Below are 18170 nucleotides of genomic sequence, written 5' to 3'. Positions count from 1 at the left end.
AAGGAAGGAAGGAAGGAAGGAAGGAAGGAAGGAAGGAAGGAAGGAAGGAAGGAAGGAAGGAAAGAAGGAAGGAAGGAAGGAGGGAAGGAAGGAAGGAAGGAAAGAAAGAAACTTACTGAGATCAGAACTGAAAGGTATGAAGCATAAGATATTCTTCTAAGATATCATGGCCTAGGGCCTTAGAATCTGTAGAGCCAGATTCATTAAAGCCCTGTTGTCACTAACTGGCTGTATGACTCCAACAAGCCTATTCACCCATCTAAGCCTCAGTTTCCTCATTTGTAAAGTGAGGAAAATTGGGGTGGCTAATTGGCTCAGTGAGTAGAGCACCAGCCCTGGAGTCAGGAGGACCTGAGTTCGGATCCGGCCTCAGACACAACACACACACACACACACACACACACACACACACACACACACACACACACAAACTAGCTGTGTGACCTTGGGCGAGTTACTTAACCCTAATTGCCCTCCAAAAAGCAAAAAAATAAAAAAGTGAGATTATTGCAAAGCATATTTTCAGAATTCAGAGACCAGAGCCTCACTGGCTGGCCATGGATGCACTGCTCCCCCTCTCCTCACTAGACTGTCCATGAGTTATTGTGCCTGGAAATGTCAGCAATCTGCGGCCAGTGTGGTGAGAAATCTCTCGGTCTTGTCTGGGGCGATCCCTAGAGGACAGGTCCTCTTCAGGCCCATCCTCCAAACCTTCCCTGGCCTATAGTGGTTGCCTATAAGGGTCTGCACGTCTAAGGCACGAAAGCCTCCTCAAGGCAGACTGAGGCACCTGAGAAGGCTGGATGGAGGACGGCCCTCTGCAGATCCCAAAGCACCACATCAGTATGAGTCGTGGTTATTCTGGTCCTCATGCCAATAATTAAACTGTGGGAGCGGCCGCAATGACCACCACTATTTATATAGCACTTTACATAAGTTGTCTAAGTCCTCCCAACAGCCCTGAGAACTAAGCTCTTATTACTTCTGTTTTAGAAAGGAGGAGCCTGAGGCTTGAGGTTAAGGGTCTTGAGTCACAGTGCTAACAGACATCGTCCCTCTGCCTCCAGTCACTGTGCTGCCTGGCTGAGCACAGCCAGTGAGCCTCTCATCTGGCCCTGCCCCACCCTGCCCCCCCCCCCCAGCCAGCTGCCAGGCCCCTTGGGAGGAATCCTCAGGGTGAGACTGGGTTTGAGAACCAGAGGCATCACCCACCTGGGGAAATGGGGGCAGAGTGGCCAGGGGTGATAACGGCAGCCATGGGCCTTCCAGCATGCAGCATGTAGGTATAACCCTAAGAAGATGCTGCTTGACAGCTAAGAGTGCCTTCCCCCAACCCCACTCTGGGTGCACTGGCCTCCCAGAAATGGCCCAAGTCAACTTCCTGAGGCCTCTTTCTCCCCACTGCAGGACGATGGCCCAATCACTCCCCATCACCTGGCAGGACAGTTTGTGATGCTTTGCTCAGAAAGCAAAGACTCCTTGTTAGGACTCACCCACAAGCACCAAACCCTATTCTCCCACTTCAAAGCAGGCACCCTTCCATCCTTTGCCCCTCCCATCCAGTTTTTCTAAGTTCCCCACCCACTTCCTTGGTTCACGGGTGATGAGGCCTCTGCCCCCGAGGAAGGGTCTTCCTGAGCCCCATGCAAACAGTAGACACTTCTATTCTACATAACTAGAATAAAATTTCATTTCTACCAACTCTTCTCCTATATTAGGCTCATTTAATCAGACACTGCCTCCTGGCACCTGGGTTGATAGTGCCAAGGCAGGGCTAATAGAGTGAACTGGGGCAGAAGTGAATCTCTGAGGCTGGTGTCTGCTTCAGCAGGGAGGAGAAAGAATCACCTCCCTCCCCCTCAAAGCTATGAAGCTTTTTTTTTCTTAATGGGGGGATGAGAGGGACAGGGGAAAAAAACCTGATCTTTGGAAATAGGCTTGTTTACCTCAGTCCAAGACCCATTGTGAGCTAATCCCAGCTCTAAGTCCAGAAGAGCTTGGCCCAGCAGATGGGCATAGAGAGGAACCATTTCTGTCTTTCCTCCCTCCTCTTCATTTTCCTCACTTCTACGGGGACATGTAGAGATTCTAGACCAGGAATCCCTCCCAAAGCACATCAGCCTTGAAAACCTGGTCCCAGCTTCAGACTAGGTAGGGTTAAGCCAATACAACCACAGAGAGAAATGGACCCCTGGGGAAACCTTAGAACCTAGAACTTCCCACCTACTGGGTCCCATTGGGATCCTACTTGGCATCCCTGGAGAAGGTGAAACTGGGAACTGCCCCCCACTCAAGTCAAAGGTATTTTCTCCCCATCTTCCATCCAATAGAGCAAGCATTCCAAAAAAGGTTCATTGTTCTCTGGCTTCTTTAAAAGTCCTTTAATTGCAACTTCAAAAAAGTGTCCACTTTTTGCTTCTATATCTATGTAAACATACACACACATTTTTATAAACAAATACAAATCCAGGTACAAACCCATACATACAAAGCAGCGAAGGTGAACAGACAGCAGAGTGCTAACAATGCTTTGTATTTACAGTGCCTCTTTATCCTTCTCCTCCTCCTTTTCTCCATCAGTTGAGGACAAGGCAAGGATTGTTCTCCCAACTCGATAGGTCAGACAGTGAAGGTCCAGAAAAGGCAGGTAGACTCTTCAAAGCCACCACGGCACACCAGTGGAGCAGAGCACTGAGCCCTGGCTCTCCAGAGCCTCTCAGCTCTCCTGGATCCCCTTCTGGTCAGCAAATGTTGGAGTTCCTTCTCTTCACTCACCCTTATGACAATGCCCACCACTTACCCCATCACTCCCTGACAGCTGCCAGGAAAGGATATTTCAGCCCAAGAATTCCACCCCCGATTGGCCAAGATGCCAGATTACTCACGGGGACATGGTATTTCCAGCTGGTACTTCTTGTCTAGGATGCAGGGGAGTCTGGGCAGCTTAACCCGGAGAGGCCAGAGCCAAGGGAAGGGAAGCCTCTGAGCCCAAAGCCTTGTTTCACTATGATCTTCTGTGACCTGGGGCTTGTCTTATTCACAGCTGCTATAATGTGAGCAACCTTACAACAAGGTCAAGGAAGTCTTCCTCACTGGCTGGATGGGCTTATTTCCCACTTCACTCTCTCCCCTCCCAAGGTCTCAGTCTTTGTTAAGGAAGGCACTCCCACAGATACACACACCTCAGGATGGGTTGATGGGACCTTGACTGCATAGTGAGAATCAGCTGGTGGGGTCCTTCCCTACAGACCAAGTTCAACATTCGTAGTCTATAAGGGAATTCTTGTTTGCTTCCCCCTGTCCAGGGGCCTGGGGTGGATATGGCAGGAAAGGGAGAGTTCACTACATCCTGGTCCTAAGGCATAATGACAAGAAGAACTCAGAATTATGGGGAGGGTTCTCAGATCCAAGCATTTTGTCCCAGGATGTTGGGTGCGGCTGATGAATCATTAGTCTCTCTGAGGAATAGGTTCCACAGTGTCTCTGGCGACGAGGAGCCAAGGGGAGGCAATTGATGAGGCATTTTTCTTCCCCTATGTTGGATCCTGAGGGATCATCAGGACCTAAGGGTCTCGCATGGGAGGGAGAAGGCCAAGAGAGCACCAAGTAACTATAGACAATGAGTCCAAGGGGGAATTTGTCCACACGGCCAAGCTGCAGACTGCCCAGGCCAAGCCCCTCTCCCTCAGCAATGCTATTATTATCCCCCTATGTACTAAGCAGTTCTAAACTTCGTCTGCATTGGGAGAGTCAGGGACAGGATCTGCAAGAGAACAAACAAAAGCAAAGTAAGACCAGGGCTGTCCTCTCTTCCTCTCCCCTGCTAACCCTGTCTGAGCTAACAAGACAATTAGAATGGGGATGATGCTATGTCTGCAGTCTCTCCTTTCATTCCCATGACCTGCAGGCACCCCTGGAGAATCCTGGCCATTAGAATGGGAAGAATCTGTAACAACTCCCAGAGATTAGGGGTTTAAGAGAGAGCATTTACCTAGTGATGGGAAGAAGACATCTCCAAGGCCAGGAGGGGAGAGTGGAGTATTGGGCTCCGAGAGAAGGTGCCGTCCTGACTCAGAAGGCTGTCTCTGAGCCATGTAGGACAGAGGAGGCTTGGGCTTGGATTCGGGGTTCCCATGAGGCACGGCTTCAAAAACAGGGTTCTCAATACCCTGAGCATTGCTGTAAGAGAAGCAAACAGTGAAGAGACCTTCCACATGTACCCAACCAGCTTGCTTGACCGCATTCCTGACTCCTTCCTTCCTTCCCTGACTCTTTCCCCTGACTTGGGACTCAGGATCCTCCCTCATACCCAACTCATGACCCCAGAACAAGGGCTCAGACCCCTCTCCCATTCTATGACAGAAACCAAGGTAGGGTGGCCAGAGCATCCAGGGACATCAGACTTTCTCTGCTTGGCATCAATCTCCAGAGCAAAAGTGTAGCCTTAAAATATTCTTCATTTCCCTTATTAAACTCTCATGAGTCTGTTCTATTACGCTAATTATTCTACTGATAATTGTCAGCCTGGGATAATTAATCCAGCTTAAGCCCAAGGTGACAGAAGTGGGACTTGAACCCAGGTTATCTGATTCCAAATCAAGTATTCATTTCATGAGACCATGATTAGACAGTACAGAAGACAGAAATGGAGGCAGGGGGAAGAGAGGAGAAAAAGGAGAGGGAGAGAAGGGAGGACAGCAGTGATCCCCCAGTGACGAATGAGTAAAGGATTATTCTAGATGGTCGGCCCTGAGTGACCAATACTACCCCTCCCCCTTCCTCATAAACTCCAGGCTGGGCTTCTGGGTGTGGGTCCAGGAAAGGAAGGAAGAATGGGAGTGTGCCAAGCCCTCCAGCAGGGAGAGTCTTGGGAGAGCCAACAGGAAAACTGAGCAGCACCTCCAAAGGGTCTTACCTCTCCATCCTCACCAGCTCGTGAGCACCTGGAAGAAGACAAAAAGGGTCTAGGTCAGAGAAAGGAATCCTTGGGGAAAGGAAAAATGTGTAGAGAGCTTGGTGTGTTTGTAAACACATGCCAGGGAACAAAGATTAAAGACAGCTCCTACTATGAGCACATTCTTCAGTCTTACTCGTTTTAAAAAGCAGGAAATAAAAATCAATGATTTATGTGTTTGCCCAACAGGTCCTGATTACAGGTCACTAGTGGCCGTTAATAATTGCTTGCATTTCACAAATATGTTTGAAATGTCACATTTCCCAGTGGAAACCAAATCAGCCAACATCTTGATATGGAAACTGACCTAAATAAAGACCTAAAACATGGCTGAGATCACAGTCCTTTGGAGCTGAAGCACAAACCATAGATTTGCTGTTTTTCCTCTCTATAAACATTAACCACTCTTTCTGGCTTTTAGCTTTAACTTACTCATCATGGTTATAGCTGGAAAGTTACTGACTGATGCCTTTTCCCATTCCTTGGCTTATCAGTCATATCAGATCTCAAAAGATGGTAGTGCTCAAAGGGCAGGCAGTTATGAATATTCACACTTTGGGAAGGACCCCTCTGGGACAGCTGAGCTCTACTGTGAGATCCTTGAGGGGAGAAACTATTTTTTTGCCTTTCTTTGTACCCCGGTGCCTAGCCTAGTGAGTGGCACATAGTAGGCTCTTAATAAATTCTTGTTCACTGACTGACTGACTGACTGACTGACTGACTGGATGGCATTTCTATAGTCGCATAAGGTTTCCAAAGGACTTTACATACAATCTTGTGAGGTAGATAAAGGCGGAGACCGACACTTGGGCACATGCCAGAGACCATGCAGCTGATATGTTTCAAAGCCAGGGCTCTCCAGATTTTAAGTCTCTTCACCAAACTTCATCTGTGTCAGCTCTGAAGGGCTTCACTCTCTTTATAGGAAAGCCCCCCATTCCCCCAACTAGGACCAGGGTTGACACCAAGAAGTTTACTCTGTGACCTTTTTAAGAGCATCAAGAGGCAGGATGTTGAGGGATCAGGCCATTCCCACCCCCTCCTGTGTTGATGAGTTTGTTTTCCTTAAGTTCCAGTTCCCTATTCTGGTCCTATAAAGGGGGCAGTGCTGCGGTTTGGAGTAGAAGGAACGGAAACCATCTATTCATCTGGAAAATAAACCTCAGATTATGCAATGAAATTGGCCAGGAACTGTCTTCCCTCTTACGCTTTTTCATTTTTTGCCTTCATGAAAATGTTTTATGGATGAATGTGACCCAAGAGCGGACGCTGGCTAATTGCTTGGCAGTTTTATCCCTTGTGGAATTGAGGGGAGGGGGAGGGATCGCCCTTAATTGGGCCCCTCCCTCTCCTCCTCCTATTCTAAACACCCCTAATGTGAAGCAATCTCTTTCCTGTCAACAGCAGGAACCATCACTGAGGTTGCTTTGGTTTTAGAGAAGAAACATGGGGGCCTTGAAAAATAAAACCACAAAGGCTACAGCTGTCCAGTCTGTGGTCTCTGTCACTAAGGATAAATACCACTCATCGAGCTGAAGGGTTCTGACTTTGCAGATGGCAAAGAGAGGAGTTTACTTGGCCATGGGGGCCACAGCCACACCATCCCAATTAGCCCACACCTGTGTTCCCAAGGTCTAAAGGAAACAGATAGTGAGCAGGAACCTGCCTTCTCCCTCCACCTCCACAGGAGAGGGAGTCTAACCCAAGCACAGGCTTGTATTTGCCTCACAGAGAGGATAGCTGAGGCTGAGGAGGGAGGGAGCAGGCATATAGAGCAGTTGCATTCCCACTGTAGGCTGTTGAGACCCTAATCCAGGGCCCTTGGGTCAGGATGGGAGACTCTGGAGTTGTCATGTAAAGGACAGAGAAGATAAAAGACAACAGAGTTGAATAACTCTGAATCCTATCATCTTCTTGGCGGTTTTTAACTGTCATTCCCATTAGACTGTAAACTCCATAAGGGGAGGGACAGAGCCTTAGATCTCTGTATCCCTAACAACCCTTCATCTGGGCTCACTTAAATCTTACTTAGTGACCCACTGATTTGCAGCAGCTAGATGCTTGTGGTTTCTTAACTTAGGGATTTTGAGGAGCTAGTGTGACTGTGGCTGGTTTGGTGTAAGACCAGGGGCGTGGGGAGAAGGGATGGTATTGGTAAATAATAGGGTAGGATCCAGATTTTGTGGACTGACACCAATTAATTAACATAGTAGATTGTCTCAGAATGCTGGAAAGGACCTGAGAGGTCCCCTAGGACCATCCCTTTGGGTTGAAATTTGGGAAAGGGAGAAAGGATTTTCCCAAGACCACATAGTGGTGTAGTAGCTCTCTCTCTCTCTACAAGAGTGATCAAAGCAACCCTCTCTCTTTAGTGGGACAATGTGACCATATTGGTGCATCAAGGCAGCAAGAGGTAGCTGATACCCAGTGCTAGGAGACAGAGAACCAAGGTCCAATTCCTGGCCAAGCTCCGGCACCCAAATCCCTTGCAATCCGCATCTTGCTTTTCTTCTTTGAAAAAGGAGGATGACTCCTGCCTGCTCCTTTTCCCATTTCCAGTGGAGGTGGACTATGGGTCAGAAAAGTGTCCCACTGTGATTCCTCACGGCTCCCTGGAGGAGATGGTGCCAGAGATACTCACGCCTGTTGGAGGCTGCCTGCTGCTGCTTGTAGACCAAGAGGAGGATCAGAGGCAGACAGAGGATGCCCACAATGCAGGCTCCAGTGGCCAAGGCTGCCGCCGTGATATCTAAAAGGAGAAGAGAGACATCGAAGATGAGTCTGTCAGGCTGGGGCAGGGGTAAGGGTGTGAGACACAAGAGTTCTGCAAATCTGCCTTTCACTTCCTATGGAGAGCTGAGGTCCGGAGAGGCCCGTCCAAAGATGCACAGCAATGGTGGACGTGGAGCTCATGGATGGCACCCCTTGGGGACCTTTCTCTCTCTGTGAGGGATCATGACTTTGCAACCTCAGGGACTAGGGAATCTACTTTATGTAGAGGTAGGCACATAGTTCCCTCTTCAGTGCCCACAGTGCACATGTCTAGCTGTCTGAGAGTTTGCACACAAGAGGCCATATAGCTTCAGGTCTGACCCTTCCAGTATCTTTTTTTTTTTTTGCCTTTTGGAGGGCAATTGGGGTTAAGTAACTTGCCCAAGGTTACACGGCTAGCTTTTTGTGTGTGGGTGTTAAGTGTCTGAGGTCAGAACAGAACTCAGGTCCTCCTGAGGCCAGAACCGAACTTGGGTCCTCCTGACTCCAGGGCCGGCGCTTTGCTCACTGTGCCACCTAGCCGCCCTACCCTTCCAGTATCTTTATACCCTTTTCCCCTCCACAGACTCTGCAATCCAGTGACACTGGCTGCCTTGCTGCTCCTCAGAAGTGACAGTCCATCTTCCAACTGTGGGCATTTTCACTGCTTGTCTCCCTGTGTCTGGAATCCCACCCCCCATTCCCATCTCCTGGCTACACTGGCTTTGTTCAAGTATCAGACAAAACCCAGCCTTCTACGAAAAACCTTTCCTGACCCTCCTTAATGCTAGCACCCTCCTTTTGTGAATTAGCTCAAGTTTATCCTGTATGTATCACATTTGTGCAAAGTGGTTGGGGCAGCTCAGTGGTGAAGTGGATAGAGCACCACGGATTCAGGAAGACCTAAACTCCAATCCTACCTCAGACACTTACTAGCTTTGTGACCCTGGGCAAGTCACTTTACCCTGTTTGACTCAGTTTCCTTCATCTGTAAACTAAACTAGAAAAGAAAATGAGAAACCACTTCATCATCTTTGCCAAGAAAACCCCAAATAGCATTACAGAGTCAAACATGACTGAAACAGCTGAACAACAAAGTTGTCAATATATTGTCTTCCACATCAGACTGTGAGGTCCTTGCAAACAGGCAAGGGTTGTTTTTTTTTTTTACCTTTTTTTGTTTCCCTAAGCCTTAGAACAGTGCCTGGCACATAGTAAGAGCTTAATAATTGCTTGCTGCCGTAAAGTTCCAGCTGGGTTACTTACAACCTGTGAGACCTTGGGCAGTCACTTAACCCCCATGGACATGTGCTGGTAAACACTTGAGTATAGAGGCATTAGAAAAAGATTATGGTTTAATTTCCATTGTCATCATTTTCCCCATTCCTTCTTAAGTCTAAACAATCAACAACAAACAACAACAACAAAATCAAGCCAAGATCTGTAGTCTGATGATTGCTGAGGCTCACCCTGAAAATTTTAAAATTGACTCGATCTCCAAGACAACCTCCATCCATAGCCCTCAGTTTCCTCATCTGTAAAACACAGAAGTTGGGGTTTCTAACGTCTAAAATCTCTTCTGGTTCTTATGATGTATCATAGCTAGACCGTGCCTCCGAGGAAGTAAGAAATCTGAGTACTCAAACTTAAGATAACCACTGATCTACCTGCTGTGACTTTGATCTCTGTGGATATGTTCATTTACCAGGAAGGATAGACCTGGCTTCCTACAAGGACTCAAACCAAACCACACAAGTTTCTAGAACAGCCCCAGCTCTCCTACCCAGAGACCCCCTCCCTCAGTGGGCACTGAGCCTCTGAAAGGCCTGCACCTGGATTCCCCTCCACTCTTCTCTTGGCACTCATGGTAGCCTGTATGGGGGTGGGTGGGGAGGGGGAGGGGAAACATCTCAGCCGAAAAACCAGGAACCAAAACACAAGCAAGGGAAACGTGTTGAGACAACATGCTCTCCTTCCAGTCTGTGAGATCTTAGCTAATTTTAACACCCCCGACATGTTGATTCCAAAAGCTGGCAGTTAGCACATGTCCCCTCCTAACCACAACCAGCTACAATTCAATTGCCTCCTCAGCCTCTGTCCATGCCCTGGGCAGCATCTGAGCCTGGCCTCTAATGACACCAGAAATAGACAGAAACAGAGAATCTCAGGGTCTACTTGACCCGAGATTCAGAGTTGGAAGACATGGGACTCTAGAGGCATTAAGTCCAACCCTCCCATTTTACAGATAAGGAAACTGAGGTCACATGGTTAACATAGGTCTGAGGCAGGATTGAATCCAGGACTTCCTGACTCTAAATCCATTGCCCTATCCCCTACACCACTCTGCCTGGGAATAACCTCAGCTGTCATCCAGTCTGACCCCCACCCAAGAAAAGAATTGATACAGAATCAGCATTTCAACTCAACAGAATTTCAGCATAGCTACTGTTGCCAAACCAATGATCAAACAGAAGTGTAGAATGATCCACTTAAAAGCTTACTTTTCATGTATTTTATTTTTCTTAGCACTTTTATTTAAAGTTTTGCATTCCAAATTCTAACCTTTCCTCCCTGCCTCCCCTTACTCCTCCCCAAGACAGTAAGCAATCCGATACAGACTATACATTCGCAATCATGTAAAACATTTCCTATTATTCATGTATTTAAAAATACTCATCACATAAAGAGTGTCCCCTTGTGACCTTAGGAAAGGCATTTACTCTATCTGCATAGTTTCCTCATCTATAAAACAGGACCTCAGTTTCCTCATCTGTAAAATGGAACTGAGCTAGACAACCTCCAAGATCCTTTCCAGCTTTAAATCTGTGGACCTGTGACATGTTGATTGCGAAACATTTTTCGTCTTATTTACTAAAGCATGTCCTTTAGGAACCTCCACTAGAGAATCCTTTGCTTTTGTTAATTACAGAACACTGTTGAAAGTGAAAATATTCTGCAATTCTGACATTTCATTTCACCAGCTCCAACTTGGTTTTCTCTCCTTGATCTGCACATTGAGGAAGTTGGATTGTGAGTCTTAGACTAGGCACAGTACTGGAGGGAGGTGCAGAGAGGGAGGGAGGTGGCTGCTATCTGCATCCCTCTAATCAGGTGGTTTCTCGGTGATTTTAAAAGGAGGAATAATAGCCAAACATGTTCTTCTTTAATGAGTATCCAAGAGATTTTCGCTCTGTACCAAGAGCCACCTTTATTCTCCTTCCAAAATGAGTCAGTTTTAGCTCATCCTGAGGAGATGATCCCAGTGGGGGGTGAAGAGGGGAGGAGCCAGTGAGGAGGAAGGCGGCAGCTGCCCACTCCAGGATCAAGGAGGTGTGCCAGACCATTAAAACTGCAGGGCTTTGTGGGAAGGACTGGACCATAGGTAACTGGCTCCTTGCTCTAAGGACATACCAGGAGCCCCAACTCTGCAGGAGGGGAGAAAGGAGAGGAAGCCTAGCAGGACAAGGAGGCTGAGGGATGCTAAATTCCCTAGGGCAGGAGTTCTTAACCTTCTTTGCCATGGACCCCCTTGAGCAGTCTGGTAATGATGGGGTGCTCAGGCCCCAGCCCTAAGATCATATCTCTGGAAGCCTCTCAAAGCATGTGGACTCCTTCTCAAAATCATGTTTTTAAAGACATAAATGCATAGGATTACAAAGGAAATCAATTCTATAGAAACATAGTTATCAGAATATTTTGTAAACATCTTGTTCTTGCTTTCTCAGTGGGTAAGGGTCGGGGGAAGGGAATTCAGAACTTAAATTAACTGCAGAAATTAAATTTTAGAAAAACAGCAAGTTCCCCCAACCCCTCCCTCTAAGAGAGGCACTTTGGAAAGTGTAGATAACCCAAAACAACTCCATCCTCCAAAAGATTTTTCTACCCTGTGGGTGTGGCAGCCTGCACCCCACCCCTTTTGGTGATTTTGAAATAATCCTTCTGCAACACAGAGACAGTTTCAAAAGTATTTCCTCCTATGAGGAAAACCAGAAGAGAGGCTGTTGACAAGGATGGGTCTCCCCTCTCCCAATCTAAGTGGCTCTTCATTGCCTTGGGCACGTCTCCATCCCAGGCAAATGAGGGACCCTGGAGTAATTAATAGATGGGAGACAATGACAGTAACAATAATCACTCACATTTTGGGTTGGCATAACAACATCTCATTTGACCTTCAGAAAGTGTATGTAACCCTGGAGGGTCACAGAATTGTACATCATTCATTTAGAGATGGGACTTTGGAGGCCATCTAGTCTAACCCCAGCTCTGTTTTACTGATGAGGAAATATGTGACAGAACTGGGAGCTGATCCCAAGCAGTCAACTCCAAGGTCCTCTCCCCTGTACCATGCTGACAGATGCTACCATTATCTCCATTTTACAGATGAGGAACTGGTTAAGTGACTTGTCCAAGGTCACACAACTAGTGAGTCATCTGAGGTGGGATTAGAACCTAGGGCTATGCCACACTGAAGATGATGACCCCCTGTTGTCTAACTTTCCTTAAGGTGATTTGGGCTTGAAATTCATACACCAGAAAAAAGATAAAGAAGTTTCAAATTTCTCATTGTGCAAGCAGGATTGTCAATAGAACAGATTACCAGGCATGGTTGCAGAAGCTCCCTGGAGAATTTAGTGAACACATAAAGAAGTAAGTCAAGGGTCTCACGCTCATTCTTCTGGAGGAGATGCTGCTGACCAAGGACTGGGGTCATGAGTGTGTTACTATGACCTCCGTCAGGGTGCCCTTGGGAGCAGGTATTGCCATGTTGGTTTGGGGCCAGGCTGACAACAACCAGTCAGATCTTGTCTTAAAGATTATGAAACAGTCTAGCTGCAGTCCTGCCTGGATGCAGGGGGATGGATAAATTGGTCCACAAAACCAGCTCAGCAGTAATAAGCCCTTGTCCCCCTGCCTTTCTGGCAGCTAGCTCTTCACAGAGGACCCCACTAATCCTTTCTTTGTCCCGGCGAGGGAAGGAGACAGATAAAAGCATTCCCATTTCTCAGACAGGTAAATTACCACACATGAAGAGGAAATGAGTTGGCCAACACTGCACACCAAACCCAACCACAAAACCAAACTTGTACCGTTGTTTTGTTTATTTGTTTGAGGATTCTTGCTGATGATAAGAGAATCCAAGTAACTGGCAACAAAGCTGAGGCATTCGGGCAGTACAATGGATAAGCTTCTGGACCTGGATTCAGGAAGACCTAATTCAAAGACTAGCTCAGACACTTACTATCCATGTGGCCCTGGGCACATGGATTAACTTCCCTGTGCCTCTGTCTCCTCTTCTGTAACGTGGGGATAATAAGAACACCTGCCTCTCAAGATTGTTGAGAGGTTAAAAAGAGAAAATATTGGTAAAGCATTTTGCAAACCTTAAAGTGCTATATGTGTTTATTATTTATTACTAGTATTATGGAATCTCTGCGGTTGACATGAGTCCCCAGAAAAAACTGAGAGGGACCTTCAGAGGTCATCTAATCCTATCCCTGGGCACAAATCAGGCATTGCCTGAACACCTTCTGACGTGTGTCTTCATGGCCTTGCACAGAAAGGGAAAGGCAAGGCTAGTTACCAGTTGAAAATGTCTCAGAGGGGCAAAAAATGTAGGAGATTTAAGTCCACATGTAACCGAGAAGGACATTTTCCATCAAAGAAGGGCTGAAGTTTTGCCGAGAAAGGATGACCACCCTGGTCAAATTCCTCTAATGCACCTCTCTATGCTGGCCAGTTAATCTGATACTGTAGTGATAAAAATATTGTAAACTTCCTGAGTAAGCTCGCTTCTGAGGGAGGGTCAGTAAGAACCACCCATACACTCGCTCCCTTTCTGTTTCTTTCTAGTTTTTCTAGTCCCTTCCCTTTTGGGATCACTCAGTACCATCCCCAAGGCCGTCCCAACTAGACAGCTAACTTTTAGATAATCAGGGTGTGTGTTCTAATGGAAAGAATATTTTGAGTTCTGTGATCTGGCTTCTAGGCCCAGCCCAGACACTAATGAGCTCTATGACCTTGGACAATTTCCTGATTTCCTTATCCATTAGCTAAGCAGTTTGGGCTGGATAAAATGTAAGGCTCCTGCCTTACATTCTATAAGGCCCCAAGAGGAGGAGAATGGAAAAGGGAGGATTAGAAGCGAGTCTATAGCAGGGGAAGTGGCCAGTGATAGACTCATGAAAACTGTGACTAAACATAGGAGGTATAACGGTCACAGAAATGATTATCTCAGAGGAAAGAGGTTGGGCCAGCATGGCCCTCCTACCCCACACAGGCAGGCTAATTCAGAGTACTGAACAGTCCTCTACTCATTGGTAAAGAGACTCTAGGAGCCTCAATTTCCTCAACATTGGGGAGGGAACATTTGAGATGTCCTCTAGGTTCCTTCTTGCTCCAAGATCCCACAATCCTTTAGGGTTCAGAGAGTTCCTACCACTGTGAATAATTTCTCAAATGAGAGAGGTCTGCGAGGCAGAGCTTCAAACTGATGCCTGGTGGGAACAGTAGCAGTGAGCTGGGACATAACCTTTGTCACATGTGGAGATCAGGGACCTTAATTAAGTGAGATATCAGCTTGATTTGAGTCTGGCTCTGGCAATATTTGGTATTCTAGATTGGTTCCAGGTCAGTCCTTCCAGAAAAAGAAATGGCTTCCTTCTATTCACATTACTGGAAAGACAGAGCTGGGAGCACCCTTAGAATGCAGAATGTCCTAATGAGGAGCCTTAGAACACAGAACAGAAATGGAAGAAACCCTAGAACACAGAATATCAGAACTGGGAGGGGCCTTAGAACACAGAATATCAGAGCTGGAAGGAATCTTAAAATATCAGAGCCAGGAAGGACCTTAGAACATAGAATGTCAGAGTTTGGAGGGGCCTTAAAACAGGATGTCTCAACTGGAAGGGATTTTAGAATATAGAATGTTAGAGCTGGAAAGGACCCACAGAACATAGAAAATTAGAATTGAAAAGAGCCTTACTGATAATCTAATTCAAACCTCTCATTTTTCAGATGGGGAAACTGAGGTCACAAGGAGGTAAAAATGAAAATTGATCACATAGTTTTAAAAAATAACTAGTTGATTCAGTCAAAATTTAACATAGAGGGGCAGCCAGGTAGCACAGCAAGTAAGAGCATCGGCTCCAGTGTCGGGATGACCTGGGGATCGAATCCAGGCTCTGCCACTTAGCACCCACACAGAAACACCTGGCCGTGTAATCTTGAGCAAGTTACTTAACCCTGATTGCTTAAAAAAAAATTTAACATAGAGATTCTGTTTGGGGTTTAGCCAGTAAGCATATTTTAGTTCATTGCTGGGTTTATGGTGAGGAAGATGGAAATCTTAGGGTCTTTTGGTGTCCAGACTATAGAGAAGAGGAAGGATCATTGGATTTCCCCTCTTGTTTACTAGAAACTAGACTCTACACTTCAGGCATGTAGGCACCCCATCTGACTCCCCACTTCCAAATGGCCTGGGTCTTTAGAAGTCTGTCTCCTTCCCTAACCTTCATCCCCAACAGTGAACATCTCCCTGTGAGAACACTGTACCCTGAGACAACATATCCCCCAGATATGAAAAGAGAACCCTAAGGTCTCCTCTACTGCCCCCTTTTATGCCCCAAGCTTGAATTCCTGGAATGGGAAGGCAACCATAGAACCCCCAAGGCCAAGAAGGCCTGAATTCCTTCCCCATCCCCCTGCTGAAGCAGGCAGTCTTAGGTGTGGAAGTCCAAAATGAAGGACACCTCCGAGAAGTTGTCTGAGCCTGAGAAGTTGTCTGAGCCTTCCTCATTCCCATCCCCCAAGCAGCTGTACTCCATGCCTGGAGCTCTGTCTGTCTTCATCTCTGCCTCAAGGTTGCCCTGGTTTCCTTCAAGTCTCAGTTAAAACCCTGTGTATAAGAAGCCTTTCCCAGTCCCCCTAAATGCTGGTGCCTTTCCTCCAATTACTTCCAAATTCTCCTGTATTTGTCTTGCTTGTACATCGTTATTTGAATAGTTTCCCCATTAAAATGTGAGCTCCCTGAAGGTAGAAACTGCTTTTGTCTCTTTGTTCCCACTGCTTAGTACCATACCTGGCAAACTGTAGGTGCTTAATAAGTGTCTGTAAACTAGGTGCTGAGTGGCTATAAAGTGCCCACCTGTAGACATGAAATTCATTGAAAACTGTCTGGGCTGGCCCTGACCCTTCTGCTCCAGAGCTAAATAAAGCAGCTTCATAGTGGGATAATGGGATTTAAAAGCCCAGGACAATGACAAGGAGATCCTTGTGGGGATGTCTCCACTGGCATCCCGGCTCCCTGTCAGGGAGGTCTATGGGGAGTCTTCCCAGAGGAGGCCAGGTAGATTCCATAGGGCTAGATGGCCAGACAGGTCTGACCACTACTGCTCCTCAACCTTGTTTTTAAATGCAGAATCTGACAAGTTACTTCAGCAGACCAGAGGCCTAACCCTTGTCTTCTCCCTGAACTATTGTTCCATTTCACAGAATTTGATCTTTCCTGATCTTGAATTTGGGCCCTGGAGGCAGTCCGGGTAGAACTGATGGAGTCTAACTTTCTTGCTTTTAGAAGTGTGGAAAACGGAAGCCAGTGTCTTGTCTTTTCTATAGTGAGCTGATCCTTTTCCCTTTCCACTGATTCCCTCCAGGAGACATAGCCTTGGGGAGGCCAAGCATCACCCTCCCACCCCCGTGGAAAGCCACCAACCATAATTAGGGCAGAGAGGGCAATAGGATTAGGGTGGGTGGAGATGAATCACCTCCCCTTTCATGGTCCCTACATCCCCTAAGACTTGTATATGACAGTTGATCTTGGGGCAAGGGGTGGACAGCTCCAGCCCTGGTTGCCCAAGAGTAGCTACCATTAATACCCTCGGGTCAGATGAAGAGGGAAGTGACCAGGAAAGGGAAGAAGTTACTGTCTCTAAACAGAAAAGCTACTGGAACCCTCTAGAATGGGATGCCAGTGGCTAGGCCCTCAGGGCCCCTTCCCTCTTCTTCCCTGAGGTTCTCCCCAATAATCTATTTTCTTGGGAAGTAGATGGGCAGCCATTTAGTGTCCAGGCTAAGGGTGAGAGCTCAGAAGGAGGGGCAGGTGACTCAGGCAGAGTTCAGGATTGGGGCAGGGCTCAGAGACAGGTGACATAAAGTATAACAGTCCACACAGATTTAGCATCAGTGAAGGTTATAGATCCTCAAGGTGTATGAATTACAAAATAACTTACATAGGTTATAGAATCGGAAGAGACCCTAGAGGTCATCCAGTAGGACCCCCTCAGTGTCCAGATAAGGAAACTGAGGCCCAGAGAATGCAAGCGACTTGCCCAGGATGACCAGGTTGTTAGGATTGGAACCCAAAGCCCTCATCTCCACGTCCAAGGTTCTTTCCACCATGCTACGGTTCTTCACATCTGACATTTTTATTCTTGTTGCGCTTCAACCAAGTCATGGAGATCACAGATTCAGAGCTGGAAAGGGCTTTAAAAGTCATCTACTCAGGGGAGGCTAGGTGGCACACTGGCCCTGGAGTCAGGAGGACCTGAGTTCAAATCCGACCTCAGACACTTAACACTTACTAGCTGTGTGACCTTGGGCAAGTCACTTAACCCCAGTTACCTCTCCAAAAGCCAAAAAAAAAAAAAGTCATCTATTCCACGCATTATCTCCTTTTTCTCTCACAACAAGCCTGTGAGGCAAATGTGATTATTAGCCCCATTTTACAGATAAGGAAACAGACTCAGCGCCTAGAGCCTTATAGCTAAACAGTGTCAGAGGCAGGACTCCAATCCTGGTTCTCCTAATGCCGGTTCTAACATTCAGTCTTCTATGATACACTAACTACAGGGTCTAAATTCAAGTGTGGAGAAGGGACAGAGTTCTGTGAAGTGCAATCATAGGCCTTCAACTCAAGGAGAAGGCCAGGATCAGACACATGATCTACTGGGCTAACTGGTAGGTTTGGTATTGTTTAAAAAGAGGGGGTGGAGGGCAGACCTGTCTAGACACCTAGCATAGTGGGAACCATCCTGTTCTCTTCTGGGAAGGAACCCCACAATCCTCCTAGAGCTGTTCTTTGTCAAGAACTGGGGAGCCTAGGGGGCATTCCCACGGGGAGCCTCCTTCCTTCTGACTTGGACCTCCTGTGGCCTGATTGCGGCCTGTGGCTCTAAGGGGCTCTCCTGCTAAAGAGCCTCTCACCAGGCTTCCAGGCCTGCCCAGTCTGATCCTATGCCCTAGTTCACTCCCTCCCTATCACTCCAAAGGAGGTAGAGACCCCTGGCTTACAGGACACACACACACACACACACACACACACACACACACACACACACCAGCATTGATGCTGAGCAAATTGGCTTCTGTTGGTTTTGGCCCGAAGGGATCAACAACATTCAAGGACATACTTAAGGGAAAAGGAGAGAGAGAGAGAGAGAGAGAGAGAGAGAGAGAGAGAGAGAGA

At 47.1% G+C, this 18170-nt stretch overlaps 2 protein-coding genes across 2 annotated transcripts in view; one reads left to right on the top strand and one right to left on the bottom strand.

The window, feature by feature from the left end:
* The window catches only part of CDH23 (cadherin related 23), a 620897-nt gene that overhangs the window by 523863 nt on the left and 78864 nt on the right, over window positions 1-18170 (top strand). The window lies entirely within an intron of this gene.
* VSIR (V-set immunoregulatory receptor) overlaps window positions 2367-18170 on the bottom strand; it is a 39705-nt gene continuing 23901 nt past the window's right edge. The window contains exons 4-7 of the mRNA XM_069071100.1: window positions 7596-7703; window positions 4916-4943; window positions 3992-4179; window positions 2367-3763 (exon numbers count right to left, since the gene is read on the bottom strand). Coding sequence (XP_068927201.1) covers window positions 3726-3763; window positions 3992-4179; window positions 4916-4943; window positions 7596-7703 — 362 coding nt within the window. The 3' untranslated portion in view covers window positions 2367-3725. The remainder of the gene's footprint in view (window positions 3764-3991; window positions 4180-4915; window positions 4944-7595; window positions 7704-18170) is intronic.

Source organism: Petaurus breviceps, unplaced genomic scaffold (assembly GCF_028583685.1).
Source record: "Petaurus breviceps papuanus isolate PSGF00001 unplaced genomic scaffold, PetGlider_PUasm1.0 90825, whole genome shotgun sequence".
NCBI lineage: Eukaryota > Metazoa > Chordata > Mammalia > Diprotodontia > Petauridae > Petaurus > Petaurus breviceps.
The sequence above is the reverse complement of the archived record's forward strand: the minus strand, read 5'-3'. Positions and strand labels throughout refer to the sequence as shown.